Below are 18,994 nucleotides of genomic sequence, written 5' to 3' on the forward strand. Positions count from 1 at the left end.
TAAAATCCAAGTCCTTAACCATGGCCTACAAGGCTTTAACTGCCTCTGTTAACTTTCTGAACTCATGTGCTGTTTTCCCTGTCATTCATTCTATTGTAGGCACACTCGCCTCCTTGCTGTTCCTCAGACATGTCACCCTCTTTCCCATCTTACTACCTTTAACGTAATTCTCTCTGCCTGCGGGCGGTGATCTTCCCCCATGTAACAGCATGGCTGACTTCCTTCCACCGATCTAGGATTTTATTCTGAAATGTCACATTGCCAGCGAAGCCCTTCATGGCTCTCTTATGCAATATCACATTCTCCTTGCTGGTTCCTGCTGCTGTCAGCCCCCTTCATTTTCCTTTAGAGTTCACATACCCTTTCCTATATCTGTTTTGCTTATTTATATGTTGATGGTCAACCTTCACAAAACTGCCAGCCCCATGAGAGCTGAGATCTCATCCTCTGCTCTTGACACATCATAGTTGCTTGGTTAGCGTTTGTACATTGAGTGTGTCACTGAATGACCCTAAGCAGGATTCATGTGGAATTTTTTTTTTTTTTTAAGATTTTATTTGTCTATTTGGCAGAGAGAGAAAGAGAGAGAGCGAGAGCAGGCACAAGCAGAAGGAATGGCTGGGAGAGGGAGAGGCAGGCTTCTAGCCGAGCCGGGAGCCTGATGTGGGGCTTGATTCTAGGACCCTGGGATCATGACCTAAGCCACTCAGGCACCCATCATGTGGAATTTTTTTTTTTAAAGTTTAGTAAAATATGGACTGTGAAAATTACCAACTCCTTTACTTCCAGTTTTGCTCTAGCAGACCATTCATTCTCCGTTCTGTGAGATAAGAAACGAAGACAAGTTTTAGGATATTTGTAGGTAGCAGTAGATAGAAGGGAAAGGAAATGAAAAGAGAAAGTAACCAGCCAGGCCCTGGGGAGCAAAAGTTACAGCTGGAAGCAAGTTGGTCAGCTACCTGCTTTATGGGGCAGCCTTTGTTTCTAAGTTTGGAAAGGAAGAAAAACAGGTCTTATTGATTGATTGATTAAAAAATATTTTCTTTATTTATTTGAGAGCAAGTGAGAGGGGGAGAGCACAAGCTGGGAGAGTGGCAGAGGGAGAGGGAGAAGCCTACTCCTCGCTGAGCAGGGAGCCAGATCCAAGGCTCGATCCCAGGACTCTGGAAGAATGACCTGAGCTGAAGGCAGACGCTTAACTGACTGAGCTACCCAGGTGCTCCAAGAGAACCAAACTTTTTTTTTAAGAGAACCAAATTTTATTTTTTATTTTATTTATTTTTAAAGATTTTATTCATTTATTTGAGAGAGATCACAAGTAGACAGAGAGGCAGGTGGGGGGCCGGGGGAGGCTCCCTGCTTAGCAGAGAGCCTGATATGGGGCTTGATCCCAGGACCCTGAGATCATGACCTGAGCCGAAGGCAGTGGCTTAACCCACTGAGCCACCCAGACGCCCGAGAACCAAATTTTAAATGCCTGTTTTGGGCTAAGCTGTGTACTGGGTACTCGACAGTGTCATTTAATCTTTTTTTTTTTTTTTAAGTGTTATTTAATCTCCACAATAGCCCTTTCAAATGAGAATCACTGTGGCCATCTGATAGGTCAGGAAATTGAGATTTAAGATTTATTTAAGTAACCTTCCCAAGATTACATATCAGTTAAGTGAGATATCCAGGCCTGACAGATTCCAAAACCCATGTTTTTTCTTTTACTTCATTTATAATACGTGAAGGGGGATTCATTCTCTCTCTCTCTGTCTCTCTCTACACACACACACACACACACACACATTTTACATTTCACATAGTGCTGTAAAAACCTCAGAAAATTTTTGGGTGTCTGATTTGACTCCTTGTAACAGACTTGTGAAGATAGCTAGAACCTCAGCTTCCCAGGTAATAGTACTTAGTGGTATGATTTGCTGCAAATTCTATAGCTAGAAACTAGTGGTAGCTAGAGCTGTAAGGATACCTTCCTGATTTTAAACCGTGATATTCTTTCTGTTATAACACACACATAAAACACAGGAATTCTTTTCTTTTCTTTTTTTTTTTTTTAAGATTTTTATTTATTTATTTGACAGAGATCACAAGTAGGCAGAAAGGCAGGCAGAGAGAGAGGAAGGGAAGCAGGCTCCCTGCCAAGCAGAGAGCCTGATGCGGGGCTCGATCCCAGGACCCTGGGATCATGAACTGAGCTGAAGGCAGAGGCTTTAACCCACTGAGCCACCCAGGTGCCCCAAAACAAAGGAATTTGTGATAGAACCTACAAATTCTGTTTGTTATAGAATAGGAGCTAAATATGTCCTAATGAAATTAGAAAGCTGGAGTCTTAAAAGATCAGACAGAGCAAATTCCTCATTTACCCTAGGAGCCAAGAAGGAGGTTGACTCCTCCAGGGGCACTTACCTGGTTGTTGCAGAGCTGGGACTAGACTCCAGGCTTCTTCAGACTCACATGCTCAGCTTTTATTACTAAAGAGTTTGTGTTGAATCCACCTAGTATTTCCCCTTGATTCACATGTTTCAGATTTCAAAACCAACAAAAAATTTCCCTCCCACTCCTGTCTCACAACTTCCAGGTTGGATTCTTCCCATAGGTAATGATACCTTCCAGAGATACTTTATGCGCAATAAAGCAAATAGGTAAACTGTGTTTATTTAACAACATATCTTGCAGATTCCTCTATATTATTAGTACATGAAGTCATTCTTTTCTTTAATAGCAGCATTCATATTGAACGAGTGCTTCATAATTTAAGCAGTCATTTACTGAAGGACGTTTAAGTTGTTTCCAGTCTTTTAGATTAAAAAAAAATTCAATAATCAATGACCTGGCACATGTCATTTCTTATATGTACAGATGTGTTGGTAGGATACATTTCTAGAAGTGAAATTGCTAGATCAAAGAGCATATGTTTCTTATATTACCATCCTTAGATCTTTATTCTTTTATGTATGTGTATATAAAATGGATATGTATATATTTTTTAGGCCTTTATTCTTAATGTAGAAATGGAGTGTTTTCATATTGAATGAAAGACCTTTTAATTGCTTTTTCTGTTTGGCAATAGCAGTTTATAATTTTAAAAATAAGTTACTTTAAGAGTGACAGAATTTATTTTTTAAACTGGTGCATGTTGTATGCTTTGATGTTAATATGACAGATTAAAGAAAGTGTAATGGAAGCAGTATTGCTTTGGAGTCAGACCTGAATTTGGATCTGTGTTCTACCAGTCTACTGACTTTGTGACATTTGGCAAGTAATGGAACCGCTAAGCCTCAGTGATCTCATCTAGAGCAACAATACCAGCCTTATGGAATTGTTGTCTAAAGCTACTGTATTTCATTAATTCTAAGAAAACATTTTTCCTCTACATTCTAGTATCTTTGACATTGAGAGGCTCATAGTCAAAGACATGCTGTAGTTGTTTTGGTGTTGTTGTTGTTGTTGTTTTTCCCTTCCTTTCTTGGCATATGAGATAATGTTGGTCTTAAAATCAATGGCATCTTATTGGATTTGATGAAGTAGGGTGATGCCACAAACTGGCACAGGGGAACTGTGCTAGGGCATGGTATAGGCAGAGGAAGTTCAGTGTGATGAGGAAAGTTCAGGCTTGTGGTGGGCTGGTTGGGTGTTAGTGGAGTGGGTATAATGGAAGTTTTGTTCTAGGCAGCAGTCAGCGCAGCAGAACCATCATAAAGTAAAAGGATAGTGTAGTTGGTGATGGAGCACAAGGGCAGATATTACCCACAAATCTGGGTATATAGAAGTTGGAATTAAGGCAGATTGTTGGTGGGTAACAGGACTTTGGCCCAGGGTAGAGGTTAAGGAACTGTGTGCTAATTCATAGCGGGAAGACTTTGAAGTAGTGGGGCTATGGGAAAAAATTTTGCAAATGATGCATGTACATCATACATATATATACATATACATCATATATATATATATACACACACACACACACACACACACACACACATATATATATATATATACATAAAAGATTATATTTGTCAGAGAGAGAGAATGTGTGCACACCCATGCGTGAGCAGGGGAAGCAGCAGGCAGAGGGAGAGGCAGGCTCCCCACTGAGCAAGGAGCCCTATGCAGAATACGATCCCAGAACCCTGGGATCCTGACCAGAGCTGAAGGCAGGCAGACACTTAACTGACTGAGCCACCCAGGTGTCCCTTTATCTAGAATATATAAAGAACTCTTAAACTGAACAGTAAAAAGACAATGCAGTTTAAAAGGGGGCAAAGATTTGGACAGACATTTCTCCCAAGAAGGTCCACAAATGGCCAGTAAGTATGTGAAAAGATACTCAACATCCCATTGAACTGCAAGGAGGGGCACCTGGGTGGCTCATTTGATAGAGCATATGAATCTTGATCTCAGGATTATAAATTTGAGCCCCACATTGGGTGTAGAGGTTACAAAAAAATTATTTAAAAAAATTTTAAGGAGATATTACTGTACATCCACTAGGATGACTAGAATCAAAAAGACACATGTTCTGTGACAAGTACTGGTGAAGATACTAAGAAGTTAGACCCCTCAGACACTGCTCATGGGAATGTAAAATGGCACACCTACTTCGGAAGAGAGTTTGGCAGTACTTCAAATTAATGGCATGACCCAGCAATTCCAGTTCTAGAAATGTACCCGAGAAAAGTGAAAAGATATGTTCACCCCAAAGATTGTACATGAATGTTCATGGCAGCATCATTTATAATAGTCAAAATGTAAAAAAATTCCAATGTCCATTATCCAATGGATGGGTAAATATGGTATGATCTATTCATATGGCGATGCACCACAGCAAAAGAAGGAGAAGTGAAGTACTGATGTGTGCTGTGACGTGGATGGATGTTTAAAACATATGCTAATAAGTAAAAGAGGCCAGACACAAAAAGACCAGATATTACATGATTGGATTTATATGAAATGTCCTGAGCAGGCATGTTGATAGAGACAGAAAGTAGATTGATTGTTGGTTTAGTGGCCCTAAGGTTGGGAGGGGATGGAGAGAAGGGAAATGCCTGCTGAGGGTTGTGGATTCCTTTTGGGGTTGATGAAAATGTTCCGGAATTAGATCTTGATGACCGTTTCAGGACCTTGTGAATTACTAAAAACTGTTGACCAGTGTACTTTAAATGGGTGAATTTTCTGGTATGTGAATTATATTCCAGTAATGCTCTTAAAAACAAAAAGTGGCCCTAGTTCTAGGAATGGCCTGGATTACGTATGTAGCAGATTATCTGTATAAGAAAAGAGTTAAGGGTAGAAGCAGCCAATTATAAGAGCAGGAACGCATGTTGATTGGGAAAGTCCTGAGAAGAGGGAGGAAAGATGGTGATGTCTGGGTTGGGAATAAAACAGTAGCAGTTATCAGCTACTGTTACTGTCCTGCCAAGGTCAGATGAGTAAGAACTAACAATGCTGAAACTCTTGACTGTGGATCTTGTAATGTTTGAAAATGCTTCCTGCCTAAATCCGTATTGGGCCCGAGGTCTTTCTGGTGGGGACCCCCATCACCGGGAGGACCCTGATATAAAGAGGAAAGGATACAGATCTACAGAAATAGGATCCAGGGGAGGCCTGAACAGTTGCATGTTCCAGAGGTCAAGGACTATCGTCTTCATCGGAAATGTTCCACAGAGGCCAGTGTTAACGTTGTTTAGGCAGGTTTGGTCCACATAAGGGTGGAGGTAAGGAAGGCTAACTTAGAACTAAGTTAATAGCTGTCAGGATGGAGAGGATAGGGTGGATCTGGAAATTCCCTAGGAGACAGGTCCAGTCAAGGCAAGAACCCAAAGACTCAATCAAGACCTGGTGTGTTAAAAGGAATGTCATGGGATTTATTCAGATTTCCCATGGGGATAGTATGAGCTATTAATGTGTACATACCATTCACAGGCTTATATGGCCTTTTGTTTATTACTTCTGTCTGTGCCAATTGTCACTGTGCTTTAAGAAAATTAAGTCTTGTCTTTAAAACTTCATTTAGGCTTTGTACATTATTTTTCAGAATTAGATTGCAGTTACTGGAGGATGAAAGCAAATGAATACTAAGTTCAGACAAGGAAAATAAGCTCTATTATGCTGCATGATAAAGGCCACTGGCTTACTTTTGCCAGCTGGTTTCTAAATACTATGGCAGCTCTGAGGGAGGAGTGTGTTGTTGTGTAAGCAGTACCTGAGTTAGGCTTGTACCTACCGATGGTCTGTGTATATATGAACAGTGGCTGTTGCCATGGCAGGGCCCTCAGTTCCCTTTATCAAAAATCACCTCACTGGTACTGTGAACTAAACATTTTTGTCCATCCAATAGGTTAGTTTTACAAATTCTGATAGGGTTGGTGGAGGGAAGTGAAAGAAGAAAGAGGAAAACCTTTCTCTTCCCTTCTTTCCTTTTGAGCCTTGGGTTTGGAAGGATAAAAGCTTCGAACAGTAAGCTGACACTCCCTTTGGGGAGCTGACATCATGAAATGGTGGTTTACCTCCCTGAATAATTTTCCTTTCACAGAGTTTGAAGCTTTTCTTTTTCTTTTTGACCTGTGCTGAAAATGTTACTAAAGATTCATTTTGGTTTAGAATTTTGCTTTTTAAAAGAACAAGCATCAGTGGAAGGGTTGGGGTGAACTCCTGCTGCAGCGCGCTCTAATTTGGATTGATCATTTCCCACCTCGTGTCTCTGGGTGAGCTCTGTCTCTCCTGAGGGGACTGTTAGGGTCAATTTGAGAGTGGAAAGTGGAAGGAACAGTTGGCAGATAGTTAAGTGGTTTTGTACCTAGAATGTTATCAGAGGGAAGCAAATGCTAGGATAAGAATGAGGTAGCAGAGAGTTAGGGCAGGATGGCGTAGCTGGGGTGTCTAAGGGGTGCCCCAAAGACAGGCTTTCCCTTCTTCTTGGTGTCGCTTTGGCCTGGCTCTCTACATTGGGAAAGGAAAGGAAATTCCCTCTCTGTCTCTTGGGCCAAATGCCTCTTCTATAGAGATTAGAATAGAACTCAGGGTTAATATGGCTCAGGACTGTATTTCACTGGTAGCTTTTGTGGTCTGGCCTTACAGACCTAAACACAGATGAGAATAGTTTTTCCCTGGGGAAATGAGCACCAACTAACTGACATAGAAACAAACTTTTGAAATAGAAGCAGTTTATAATTTGACTGTACTGTACTTTTTCTTGTTGCATACCAGGCCCACTGATTTGCAACCAGGTACTTCACAGGAGGTGTGCACCCCTGAGACTGCACAGAAGTCACATGAAAGGTACAGGGTGGCTTTGGATAATCTGAGACAATTAGCCACATTGCCTGAAGGCCGAAGTTTTGTTAAAAAGAGACTAAAAGGATTATTGGACTTAGGGTACCTTTTATTCTGTGTTAGGAGTCCTGGAGGATCCATTATGGGGATCTCCATAAGTATACTTGTTAGATGAAATGAAATACTAATTTCAGTCAGGAAGAACTGTCCTTGCCTGAAGGAATATCAGGCGTATTGGAAACGTTTGACATAACAATAAGGGAGGGTGTTGCAGGGAACAAAGGTTCTCTGTGACTTGACAGCTGCTATTAAAAAGTGACACCAGGAAGAGCCTGACTCTGGCCTCAGCTGCCTGAAGTTGCTACAGCCTTCTCTAGTGTTACCAGAGGAATTTGCACTGCTCTTGTGTTAGCAGATAGAGGCTACTGATGGATGGCTAACCAGGTCCTCATTGTGCTCTGGGAAATCAATTTCTGACCTCTCAGTACAATCTTCAGAATGATTGGCTTTCCTAAAGGCCAGTATTTTAAGGTTCTAACTATGTACAGGGTACCTTGCTTAACTCAAAGAAGTTCTAAGAAGCATGAACTATGCTGTGGATATATATTTCAGATCTAGTTGGAAGTATGTATTGGGCTTTAACTGGAACTCTAACCTATTTTACTTTCTCTTGAAGCTCGGAGGCTGAGAATAAAGCCATAGTTAACAAGTTATCCTCCTATTTCAAGGACTTGCATGGAGGGGGGGCCTTAAATTGGTTTTGCACGTTTCGCCCATACCTTATCTCCAGGAAGTAAAAGTGTGGAGAGTTAAGGGTTCTAAGACAAGGATGTTTTTGGAGAGAACTGTTAGTATGTGGTGTGTTCCGTGTATTTCCCCATCTCCACACACAGCTTCTGGAGAGGAGGATACTTCTCTTAAGCCCCTTTCAGTGAAGACAAATGAGGGGGTATAGCTCAGTGGTACAGCATTTGACTGCAGTGAAGACAAATGATAGGGGAGGCTTTAGTCGAATCATTCTGAGAACTTGACATGTATCCCCTGGTGTTCGGTATAGCATGAGCAATAGTATGTGAATCTGTGGGTCCCTAGCAGAGCAGAAAAGAACAGGACTACATAGTTAGGAATCTGCACTTCAGAAGACAGTAGTGTTTCCTTGAGCTTCTGGATGGAACTAGGTTAAAACCTTCTAAAGAGGGACACTGTGCATGACTACCTGGAAGATGAGATGCTCTAATTTGCCACAGGTAGTAAAAGTAGAGCGCTGTACTCTGGTCTGACTTTCATCTCAGGCTCTTTCCACTCCACCACACTGCCTCCCCAGAGGCCCTGCATGCTAGGACATGGTGGTGGGATGAAGCTGCATGAGCTCAGCAGACACTCCTAGCCCGCCGAGAACCTGGCATCCACGGCGCTCACTGGCGACCCCAGCTCTTCCGTCCCTCTGATCTGCTTTCTCATGCCACCCCCCTAAATTCACTCTGGAAGGTTTCTTTTTTTCCCATGATCCTCCAGAGCCCCATCTAAAGTGGGCACTGAGATATGCCCTCCTTAAATTATCCCTGTGCTTATACTTTCTGTTGAGAAATGGGCTTTAGAGATGTTAAATCAGTTGCCCCAAGGACTCAAAACAGGTAGAAAGTGGAAATGGCATCTGGGTTTGAATTTCAGGTTTCTCAGACTCTGGTGCCCATACACATCTTCTTTTCCTTGTGCTGCCTCCAGCAAAGGCTTTATAAGAAAATGAGCCCTTATGAAATCTCCTATTTTAGTTTATTTTATCATGATTTTAAAAAATTTTACAAGTTTTGTAGATAGAATTAAGAATAGGAAAATACTGACTTGAAATGGAAGGGAGCAGAGAACCACAGAATTCTGTATCTAGAATATTTCATGATGTGGATTCTGTATATAATGTGCGGGAAGAAGGTTGAGCTGAACTAGATGTTAATTAAAGAAAATCTCCCTTTCCTTTCTGTACCCCATGTTTTTAGAGGACTTTTGAGACTCTCCTGAGAATGGCACTATGCTTAGAAATGCCCTTTCATTTGTTTACAACTCCCCAATAGCACCTTAGATCTTAGCCTCCCCTTCTTTCTCTATGCAAGGGGGCAGTAAACTTAACCAGTGTGCTAGGTTTACAGAGTTTTCACAAATCTCCTGTAAATTACCCATCCCATTGTGTAGACCAGGCACCGCTCTGTGGCAGTGCTTGGGAACTACACTTTCACCCGTAGCAGGGGGTCAGGAGAAAGTGGGCTTTCACTCCTGCCCCCTAAATGCAGAAGTGGCCTCAGCTCATTCTCTTTCCTGTCCTTCCCCCTTCTTTTCTTCCTTAAGGCAGCTTCTTTGAATGGGAAGATAGTGAGCTGGCAGTTCTCTTAGGCCGAGCAGAATTCCTCTTGTGCAATCTAGTGGCGAATAATCAGGAATACTATTCCTGCCATCACAGCGTAATGCTCTTGACATTAGTAAGGGCTTTTGACAACCTTACCCAGACCAGATTTTATCAACGGGAAATTGACTCCTGTCTGAATGGAGGTAGCTTCCTAATCCTAAGCTTTTCTCCATAAATCTTAACAACCTTAAGGAGACTTATGTCCATTTGCCCTTCGTACTACCTGGCAGGCATCCTCCCTTTGAAAGCAGGCATTCCCTTTGTTTCTGGCCAGGGTCCTCCTCCATGCATCCTTTCCTGTGATACCAAGAAAGCAAAGTACTTTCTCTCTGCTCTTCTTCCCCTTTCAGTGTGTTCTCTACTGCCTTCTATTATGCGATACTGTGCCTACTATTTTTTTTTTCTTGATTTCTGCTATAGAATATCCTTTCTGGACTATGGTTGGCAACTTCTTCAGTTTCAGGATGGAGACTGTTTTCTGGCAAATTGCTGGACTGTGTTTATAAGTGAATGTGCACATAGTTCCTGTACATGACTGCAGTCTTTAAGCCCCCTAAATTTTGTTGCCCTCTGAACTAGCATGATATAGACATTTCTTGCTGTTGCAGTTTCTTGGCCAGTGTATTTCCACTCCCTGCTCCCCAAACCCCTAATCGCAGCACTGGATGTAGTGTAACAAGCAGTAGGGCTCTGTGAACGTTGGGCCTTGTCCCCATGATGCTCTGTAAATACTTGTCAACCAAACTAATGAAATCAGGAGAGCAAGAGCAATTGGCTGAGGATTTCAAGTGGTGAAAAATAAGGCTTCTTTTGGTGAACAGTATGGATCAAACTAGAGGCTTTGCATGCTGTGTAAAGAAAGCACTGAATCCTGTAAACAGCAGGGAACCATTAAATTTATGTATCTTCTAGAGGTCTAATTTGTATATATTACAAAAAATGTACACATCTTGTGTACAGCTTGATGAATTTTTACTTACATGATTATCTGTGTAATTACTGCTCAGATTCCAGGAAAAATCTCTAAAACCCCAGATAAGGAGATTTTATCTTGATTCACATTTAGATGCCAAGTGCCATGGTTGGTCTGTAGTATAACCAGGATTGGAATTATTACAGCTGTTCTCAGGATTAAGAAGTCTTTATACTTGAATGAAAACACTAACTCATACCATCTAATTGTGTGACAAAAATAATACAGTGTGGTTAACGTTTTTCAGTCATCAGCATGTCTTTTTTTTTTTTTTTTTTTTTTTTAAAGATTTTATTTATTTATTTGACAGAGAGAAATCACAAGTAGATGGAGAGGCAGGCAGAGAGAGAGAGAGAGGGAAGCAGGCTCCCTGCTGAGCAGAGAGCCCGATGCGGGACTCGATCTCAGGACCCAGAGATCATGACCTGAGCCGAAGGCAGCGGCTTAACCCACTGAGCCACCCAGGCGCCCCGTCATCAGCATGTCTTGGCACTTTATAGACACTACTTGAAATTATCTGGCCCAGGAGGGTTTGTTACTGTCCTGTTTTACAGATGTTAAAGGTTAGTAAGGTAAAGTAATTTGTCTCAGGTTCTACAACTAGAAAGTAGCAAATCTAGGACTGTCCATCACCAGAGACTGATTTCTTGTTGGTAATTTGCTGCCTTAAATATCTGGTACCTAGGTTTAAGTAACAGATACGTATGTCTTTGCGGCGGGAGCTGATGATTATATTTGCTATAACTGCAATGAAGAATGCTCTTTTTAGGCACATTCTGATCTGTGGCTTACAGGCGTTATGAGAGAAGGGGGTCTTGGATTCTTTGTCAGTCAGGCCCTGGAGCATTGTTATTTGGATAGATTTTTTGAGGGAGGAAGATGCTTTCTGGCTTCCTAAAATCAATATATAGCAACAAAATGATGGTCCCTACAGACACATTTTGAAAGCAGGACACAATGAAGATGATATATGGACCTAAATATCCAGAAATTCCAGCAATTAGTTTGTCTTAAAAATGTCAGTGGAATAAGTGTGTGCCCGTGTTAGTCAGCAAAATGGCAAAATTCTTACAACATTAAGATTATGTTGGGGTAGGAGGGCACTGGGGTAGCTCAGTGGGTTAAGCCTCTGCTTTCAGCTCAGGTCATGATCTCCGGGTCCTGGGATTGAGCCCCACGTCAGACTCTCTGCGCAGCAGGGAGCCCGCTTCCTCCTCTCTTCTCTCTGCCTGCCTCTCTGCCTACTTGTGATCTCTCTCTATCAAATAAATAAATAAGATCTTAAAAAAAAAAAAAGATCATGTTTCAAGAGCTAAAGGGACAAAGAAAATGTGAAACTTCCATAGCCTCTAAAAGGAAAAATAATTTATTTTAATGGCCCTCAAAGTTGCTTAAACCCAATAATTGTCTATATATGTTAATGTCTTAGTTCTGACTCACAGTACAAAAAAAAAAAGTCACATCAAACAAATTTGTTATCATGCATAACTACAATATATTTAATATTTGTTCAGTTTTTTCAGATAAAGTGAGAGGGTCAGTGCAGGACATTTTAGCACATTTAGGTATAAACTGGGAGTAGTCAATGAATTTCAGGTTTTACAAGATGAAAGCATGCCAGGAAGTAAACTAATCTTAAAAAGATATAAACAATATGGTTATCTGACTTGCTTGGGGGAAAGAATACAGTTTTAAGTTTTTTAGAATACTCTGTACAAAGATAATATTGCCAGTTGTACCACTTTTTGAAGAGATGTGGGTGCCAAAAAAGAAGTTCAGTATTGCTTTGGTATCTGTTAATTTTTAAGGATGGGGTGGTGATGGAGATGGTTTTCTACTCAAAAAGCTGCTCCTGTTGTAAATACTTCTTTTATAGACTTTGTTTAAAAAATCGCGCATTTCAGTGAAACCATCCAAAAGGAAATAGGATTATGGATACTGAATTCTGTGATTAAAGTTAATCCTAAAATATAAATAAAATGTGGAAAGTGGCCTTCAAACATAAAATTTATCAAGTCATAGTAGCAAGGAGATCAGTATCCTCTCCCCAGTTCCCCATCCAGGGGTTTCTTTACTGTCTTGTTCAGAGTGCCTACTTCTGAGTAGCTTTATGATGTTTGTGATACATGCTGGGGGAGGAGGGAGGGTTGTCACTTAAGAATGCTGTGTCCCTGGAGCCAGCAGGTCCAGTTGCTAGGAAGCCTTGCCTGAAGAATGGTTGAATCCTTTTAGCTCTGGTTCTCAGCATCAAGCTGCCTTCCTCTAAGTCATTCCCTTGCATTTGGTAATGAGCCAGTGGGAAAGTAGGCTTTGAGGAAGCCAGTCAAGAGGGGAGAGCATAGGAGATGCTCAGAACAAAAGAAGGATGATGTCAAGTGTCCCAGTTAGTGCCCTTCTGTCAGAAGCGGGAATAAGTTCTCTCAGATTCTTATTTTTGCCATTGTTTTCTTTTTAAAACCTTTAAAGAAATTGTGAAGCGTAATACACAAACATTTTTAACTGGCTCACTGAGATTCTTCCCATCTTATCTGATGCCTTAACTGTCCTCTCCTCTGGTGATGATTGCAGAAGATAACAGTTTGGAGGCTTTGCTAACCAAAGAAGACAGAGATAGAAGTTGAGATGAAAAAACCCACAAAAATATCAGTGAAAGAATAAGTTTGAGATCCCTACCAAAAAAAATTTCTGAAATCCCATTTCCTTATAATACCCAAGGCAGCTGAATGGGAAAAAGACAGGATGTGAGGAAAAAGGGGAGAAATGAACACGAGGCATGGAATCTTCCAGATCCCTATTTGTTGGCTCCGTTTATTTCATACTGCTTTGTTCTCAAGACTGATGCTTACAACTGGGTTGCAAATAGACCTGGGTAATAACTGACTATTTTTCTAGTTTTGGAAGAACATGAGATCTAGATATATATTATTTTGGGTATATATAATTATGAAAAAATTATTGTATATAATTATGAAAAAACTGTAGTGGGTCTTTGGCAGTCTTCTTGCATATATCAGATAGGAAAATTCAGAGATATTTAGTACCTTTTCTCTACTTGGAAGCTCTGAATAGATTTCATTGGGTGGGAAGCCAACATAGTAGGATAAACCTTAATACAATGCAGATTTCATTGTTAACTCTGGATAAGTGGGATTTGATAAAGTTACATTAGTACTTGGATAGGCAAGTAAACATAAATTTAAAACAAAGATTATTTTTCTTACAGTCCTATTTTGTAACGGATTATGACCCAACCATTGAAGATTCCTACACAAAGCAGTGTGTGATAGACGACAGAGCAGCCCGGCTAGATAGTAAGTGATCTGCCTTTATTTGATAGTTTGATAGCCTGTTTTTAAAACGTAAGCTTGGGCATTTTGCCAGTTGCACACTACAATGGAAATATCGTAGGTGGTGTTGAACAGAAGCCCACCTCCTTCATTAGTTTTGATTGATGCATCAGCATTTTAGGATATTTAAATATTTCTCAGTAAATGTAATATAAAACAGTAATTGTGTTGACCTTGTGCTAGTGAAATTAATCTTGTCATTGTAGCTTGTTGAAGTTGTATTTTGGGGGATATTCGGGAAAAAAAACATGAAGTTTCAGCTCTTCCTGCTTTCCTGCAAATGTTAAAATGGGTGAAGTAAATATAGAAAAGATTGAATATTTGTTAACTTGCTTAGAATTTTTAGCACAGAGGCAGCAGCAAATAGGGTTTTGTGCTTGGTCACGCACTCCAAGTCTGCACAAAAGATAGCCCTGTTCTTTTAATTGACATGATTCTTTCATTCCCAGAGATCAAGAGGTACATTAGCACCTGCACTTTAAGTGTGGTGTTTGTGGGGAGTAGACCAAGATTTCTTTCGTGAATTTACAGGTATCTTTTTCAGTTCTTTCCGTGGAGGAGATTAAAACATTCAAGTGACTTCAGAGGTGATCTGACTCCATCTGCCTAGATGTATTTGGTATTTTTAACCTTGTAATTGGTATGCTAATGTATTCTAGCTATAAAATCAACCCGTACTGATGAAGATGACTCTGAAGCTGTCTGCTGTGAGATGTGTTTGTTTCTAGTTTCAGGAGTAGAGCGCTTTGAGGAGAATTCCATGTCTTTATTACACTATGTATGATGTGCTCTGAAGGACCCACATTAATTGGGGAAGCCATGTATGAGATGAGAACATGAACACGGTTACATGTATTGTTTTCTCTTTAGTTCTGGATACAGCAGGACAAGAAGAGTTCGGAGCTATGAGAGAACAGTATATGAGAACTGGCGAGGGTTTCCTGTTGGTCTTTTCAGTCACAGATCGAGGCAGGTTTGTACCAGTATTAAAATACAGATCTTCTGTTCATGCCTAGATCACTATTTTATTGAATTTGGACTTCTTGTTTTTAGAGAAAAAGATAAAGTAATGAGATACTAAATGGGGTGTGAGACTAGCCATGTTCTGATATTTGAGCAAATTGATTTGTCTGTTTCTGTTTTAGTTTCGAAGAAATCTATAAGTTTCAAAGACAGATTCTCAGAGTGAAGGATCGTGATGAGTTTCCAATGATTTTAATTGGTAATAAAGCAGATCTGGATCATCAAAGACAGGTGAGAAGGAATGTTGCTGCTGGGAATCCCATTGTTGATAATCACAAAAAGATGAATTGGTGAATAGATGTGTTTCATGAAACTACTGAAAGTGCCATGATCAGAAAACCTGCTGACCGTGGCACACTAGATCTGGGGATATCGAATTCTCAGACACATTTACACAGAACTTCAGTGGACCCTGTAAACCTGTGAGTATTTGTACTAGCTCCATTCACATGTTATAATTTCTTGGATAATCTCCAAAACTCTAATTCAGTTAGGTCATCTTAAAGCTACCCTTATTACAGACCAAGTTTTTTCAGTGTTAATGCTAAATTACTTTCATTTAGAGAATAGCTTTGGCCTGAATGACAATATTTGGGTTTTTCCTGAGTTCCATCAGTGACGGAATATTCTGTTCATTCTTTGCACTGGCAGAATCTAACACCATAACCTCTAAGGGAAGAAGATTTTTAGTATTTAGTTGTAGCTAGATTATACTCACTTGTATTTCACATTTAATTTTTAAAATTTGGAGGATATATTATCCACTCATATTTTTGTGGGTGAGCAGAACAAGGTCAGATGTAAATTAGTGCAGGTTCTTCCGTCACTTGGGGTTTCTTTTTGTATCTTTTTATTTCATTTCAGGGTTTAGCCTCTAAACAATTACATCTGGAAATGTAATTGTTTAAGTTGTTTCTTAATTTTTGCTGGTATTTAAATTGTCTTCTGTTTTTATATAGCTTTGTGTTACTTTTTAAGATTTTGTTTGAAAAGTGCAAACATCAGGAAAAATGGGTTAAGAACACCTCTGAGGGCAGCCTTCCATTTTGTAGTTAACTGTAATTTAATACAAATCTTTGTGTGCTCTATTTGTAAAATTTTGTTGAAGGTATACCAGGTTTAAATGTGGGCTTAAGAGAATATTATTGTTCCAATGCTAAAATTTAGAAATGTTTTCTGGTGATATTTGATGTAGAATAAATTTTACTAGTAGGTCTTTTTAAAATCTGTATTATTATCAGGTTAAGGTGAAAAAAAATTTTTTTTAAAGATTTTATTTATTTATTTGACATAGATCATGAATATACAGAGAGGGAGGCAGAGAGAGAGTGGGGGAAGCAGGCTCACCACTGAGCAGAGAGCCCGATGCGGGGCTCGATCCCAGGACCCTGGGATCATGACCTGAGTGGAAGGCAGAGGCCTTAACCCACTGAGCCACCCAGGCACCCCTAAGGTGAAAAAATTTGATCTTCACTTCAAACCAGTATAAACTTTTTGAAATAATTTAGAATATGGCATTGTTCACATCTTAAACCTTAAGAGTAGATAGGCCGTCTATTTTTGAATTTTTTTATTTTTAGGGTCATTTCCTTCAGGGTTTCTGAACCTAACTGTATTTATTAAAAGTTGCCAGTAGAATCTGTCTGCTGATCTTCGCAGTCCTTTCTAGTACTAGAAACACTTTTATATGTCACTGGATCTGGGAGTAACTGGGAAGTAGCTTTGCCATGAGCAAGAGGCTCCCCTCCCTCCCTCTTCTACCCGGCCCCTGAGTGCTTTCTGCCCTGATGATGGGAAAGGTTTTTCTCACCTTTTGGTGGTTGTACGTAGCTCCAGTAATACAATAGATGGGAGGACTGGGGTGAGTTGGAGGTCTCCTGTAGTGTAGGTGGTGATAGGCCAGGAAGTGTGGGGAAGCCCATGTCCCCCAGACCAAACAGGCCCTGCCGTGATGGTCCTAGGGCAGAGTTACTTCTAAGTCACCTCTATGCTGAAGATGCCATGTTTGTGCCACAGTTTCCTATGTCTGCAGATTATCAACATATTATGGCACTTCGACTTTGTTTCACACAGTGGGCTTATAAAATTTTTCATCTAAGGTTTTTTCCTTTTAATAAGAGAAAAGATTCTCAGAGTAAAATAAAAAACAAAGGTGGTGAGAAGGAACAATGTAGGGAATGGTAAGTTTCATATTTCCATCACCCTGAAGATAGCAGTTGGCCTGGAGTAAGTTCTTCTATATTCATTTCTCTGCTTTAAACTGTATACACGATAAATTATGTATACATTGAAAGCTCAAGCGTGTGTATCCAAGAGAGAAGAGCAAGTAGCTGAGATCTGACTGCTTAATTTTCACTCATTCCTATAGATTCTGCTCTCTGAAGGATAGGCCCTGAGAAAAACTGGATTTCTGGCTTCTGCTTCATCTCCTCTTCACCCTTGCACTCAGGCACAGCTCCTGCACTTACGGGAGCCTTGGGTGCTGGCTGGCTGCAAATCCTACCACCTTTCCCTCATCCCATTCATTTCCCACTTGTTTGCATGATTCTTACTCACTTTCTCATTCTTAAACTGACAGCACTTTCTTCTCCTTCCTCACTCACAGCTGATGATGAGTAATATTTTCCTATTTCACTGAGACATTTCTGCACATTTCTACCTCCACATGTACTAACCGAAGTACACATGTACCCCATCAATTCTGCCTTCCCCCATTTAGGTGGATAAACTGTTCACCTATCTGTGCCCATCCTCTCTAGTAGGCACTGCGTCCCCTTCCAGTTTTTCCCATTTCTTTGCCTCATGATCGTTCCCACCAGTTTGGCTCTCCTCTTTAAAACAATCTGTAACTACAGCAAAAGCTTGTTCTTAATCTCACATTCTTCTCTGTGTACCTTTCTGCTGCTTCTTGTCACACAGAACTCGTTGAAAGTGTTATCTACACTTGCTCTCTCTCCTCTTTTTCCTGCCATTCTTGCTTGCCCTGACCCCAAGGCATGCAGTGCCCGAGTCAAGGTCACAATTTACGCAGATATCAGTAACATTTGACACAGTTACTCACACGCTCATTTTTGAAACACTGTGTTTACTTAGCTCTGGGACAGTGGAACCTTTGCCTCTTCCTTCTCCCTTTGCTCATCTTCCCTTCTCTCTCTCTGGTGTCTTAGGGCTCAGGTACACCCTCTTCTAAGGCTCTGGGTGTATAAAGACCATCATGCTTCACTTTCCAGCCTTTGAGGGCCGTGCACAGCACATTTGAAATTAAGGCGCTAGCTAAAGGTTTTTTTTACCTTTGTAAAGTCTTTTCAGAAGTAAAGGTGTTGTCCAGAATGTCTTGGCACCTTGCCTTGCTTTACCAACACCCTGGACAGGCCACAGGGATCCCATAAAGATTTCTTTCCCCTGTTCAGAAATGCTTACTTTTTTGGTCATCACCCCTAAAACATTTTTACTCAGGAACCAGTCTGACTTGCTAAGTTAATGAACCAGTTCATTGTTTTCTGCCTTTGTCTTAGACACAATCATTTGTGGACTTTTTCTAGTTTCTAGCTAGGTAACAAATGCCAGTTCTCCATGTTTTTGGAATCAGTGGGTCAGCCCTGGGCATTCTTCCTACTGGTTCCTGAAATTCTGAACCCATCTGGGGAGATCAGAGATTTTGGTTACTTTCTTCTGGCTTCTGTATCTCTAGATTTGGCTTCTTCCTTCCATCCATCCATCCATCCATCCATCCAATATTTATTGAACCTTTTTTCTAGACATTAATGACAGAGCAACAGAAAGAACAAAGTCACTGAAGTTTACATTAAATAAAAAGAGTTTGGTTAACGTTACCACGCACCTAGCCCCTTAGAGATACTTTGATCATTTTGTTTATCCTTTCAGAGATGTAGGAAGAAAACATAAGTAAATGACTTGTTTGTGCTTACTAAAATGTTAAAGTGGGTAAATATGATAGCACACTGAATCTGAAATTTAATA

The 18,994-nt window shown here is 40.4% G+C and overlaps 1 protein-coding gene across 1 annotated transcript in view; it reads left to right on the plus strand.

The window, feature by feature from the left end:
* RRAS2 (RAS related 2) overlaps positions 1-18,994 on the plus strand; it is a 72,247-nt gene that overhangs the window by 41,750 nt on the left and 11,503 nt on the right. The window contains exons 2-4 of the mRNA XM_045066207.1: positions 13,867-13,954; positions 14,861-14,963; positions 15,136-15,244. Coding sequence (XP_044922142.1) covers positions 13,867-13,954; positions 14,861-14,963; positions 15,136-15,244 — 300 coding nt within the window. The remainder of the gene's footprint in view (positions 1-13,866; positions 13,955-14,860; positions 14,964-15,135; positions 15,245-18,994) is intronic.

Source organism: Mustela putorius, unplaced genomic scaffold (assembly GCF_011764305.1).
Source record: "Mustela putorius furo isolate JIRA1106 unplaced genomic scaffold, ASM1176430v1.1 tig00003859_pilon_pilon_pilon, whole genome shotgun sequence".
Classification (NCBI taxonomy): Eukaryota; Metazoa; Chordata; class Mammalia; order Carnivora; family Mustelidae; genus Mustela; species Mustela putorius.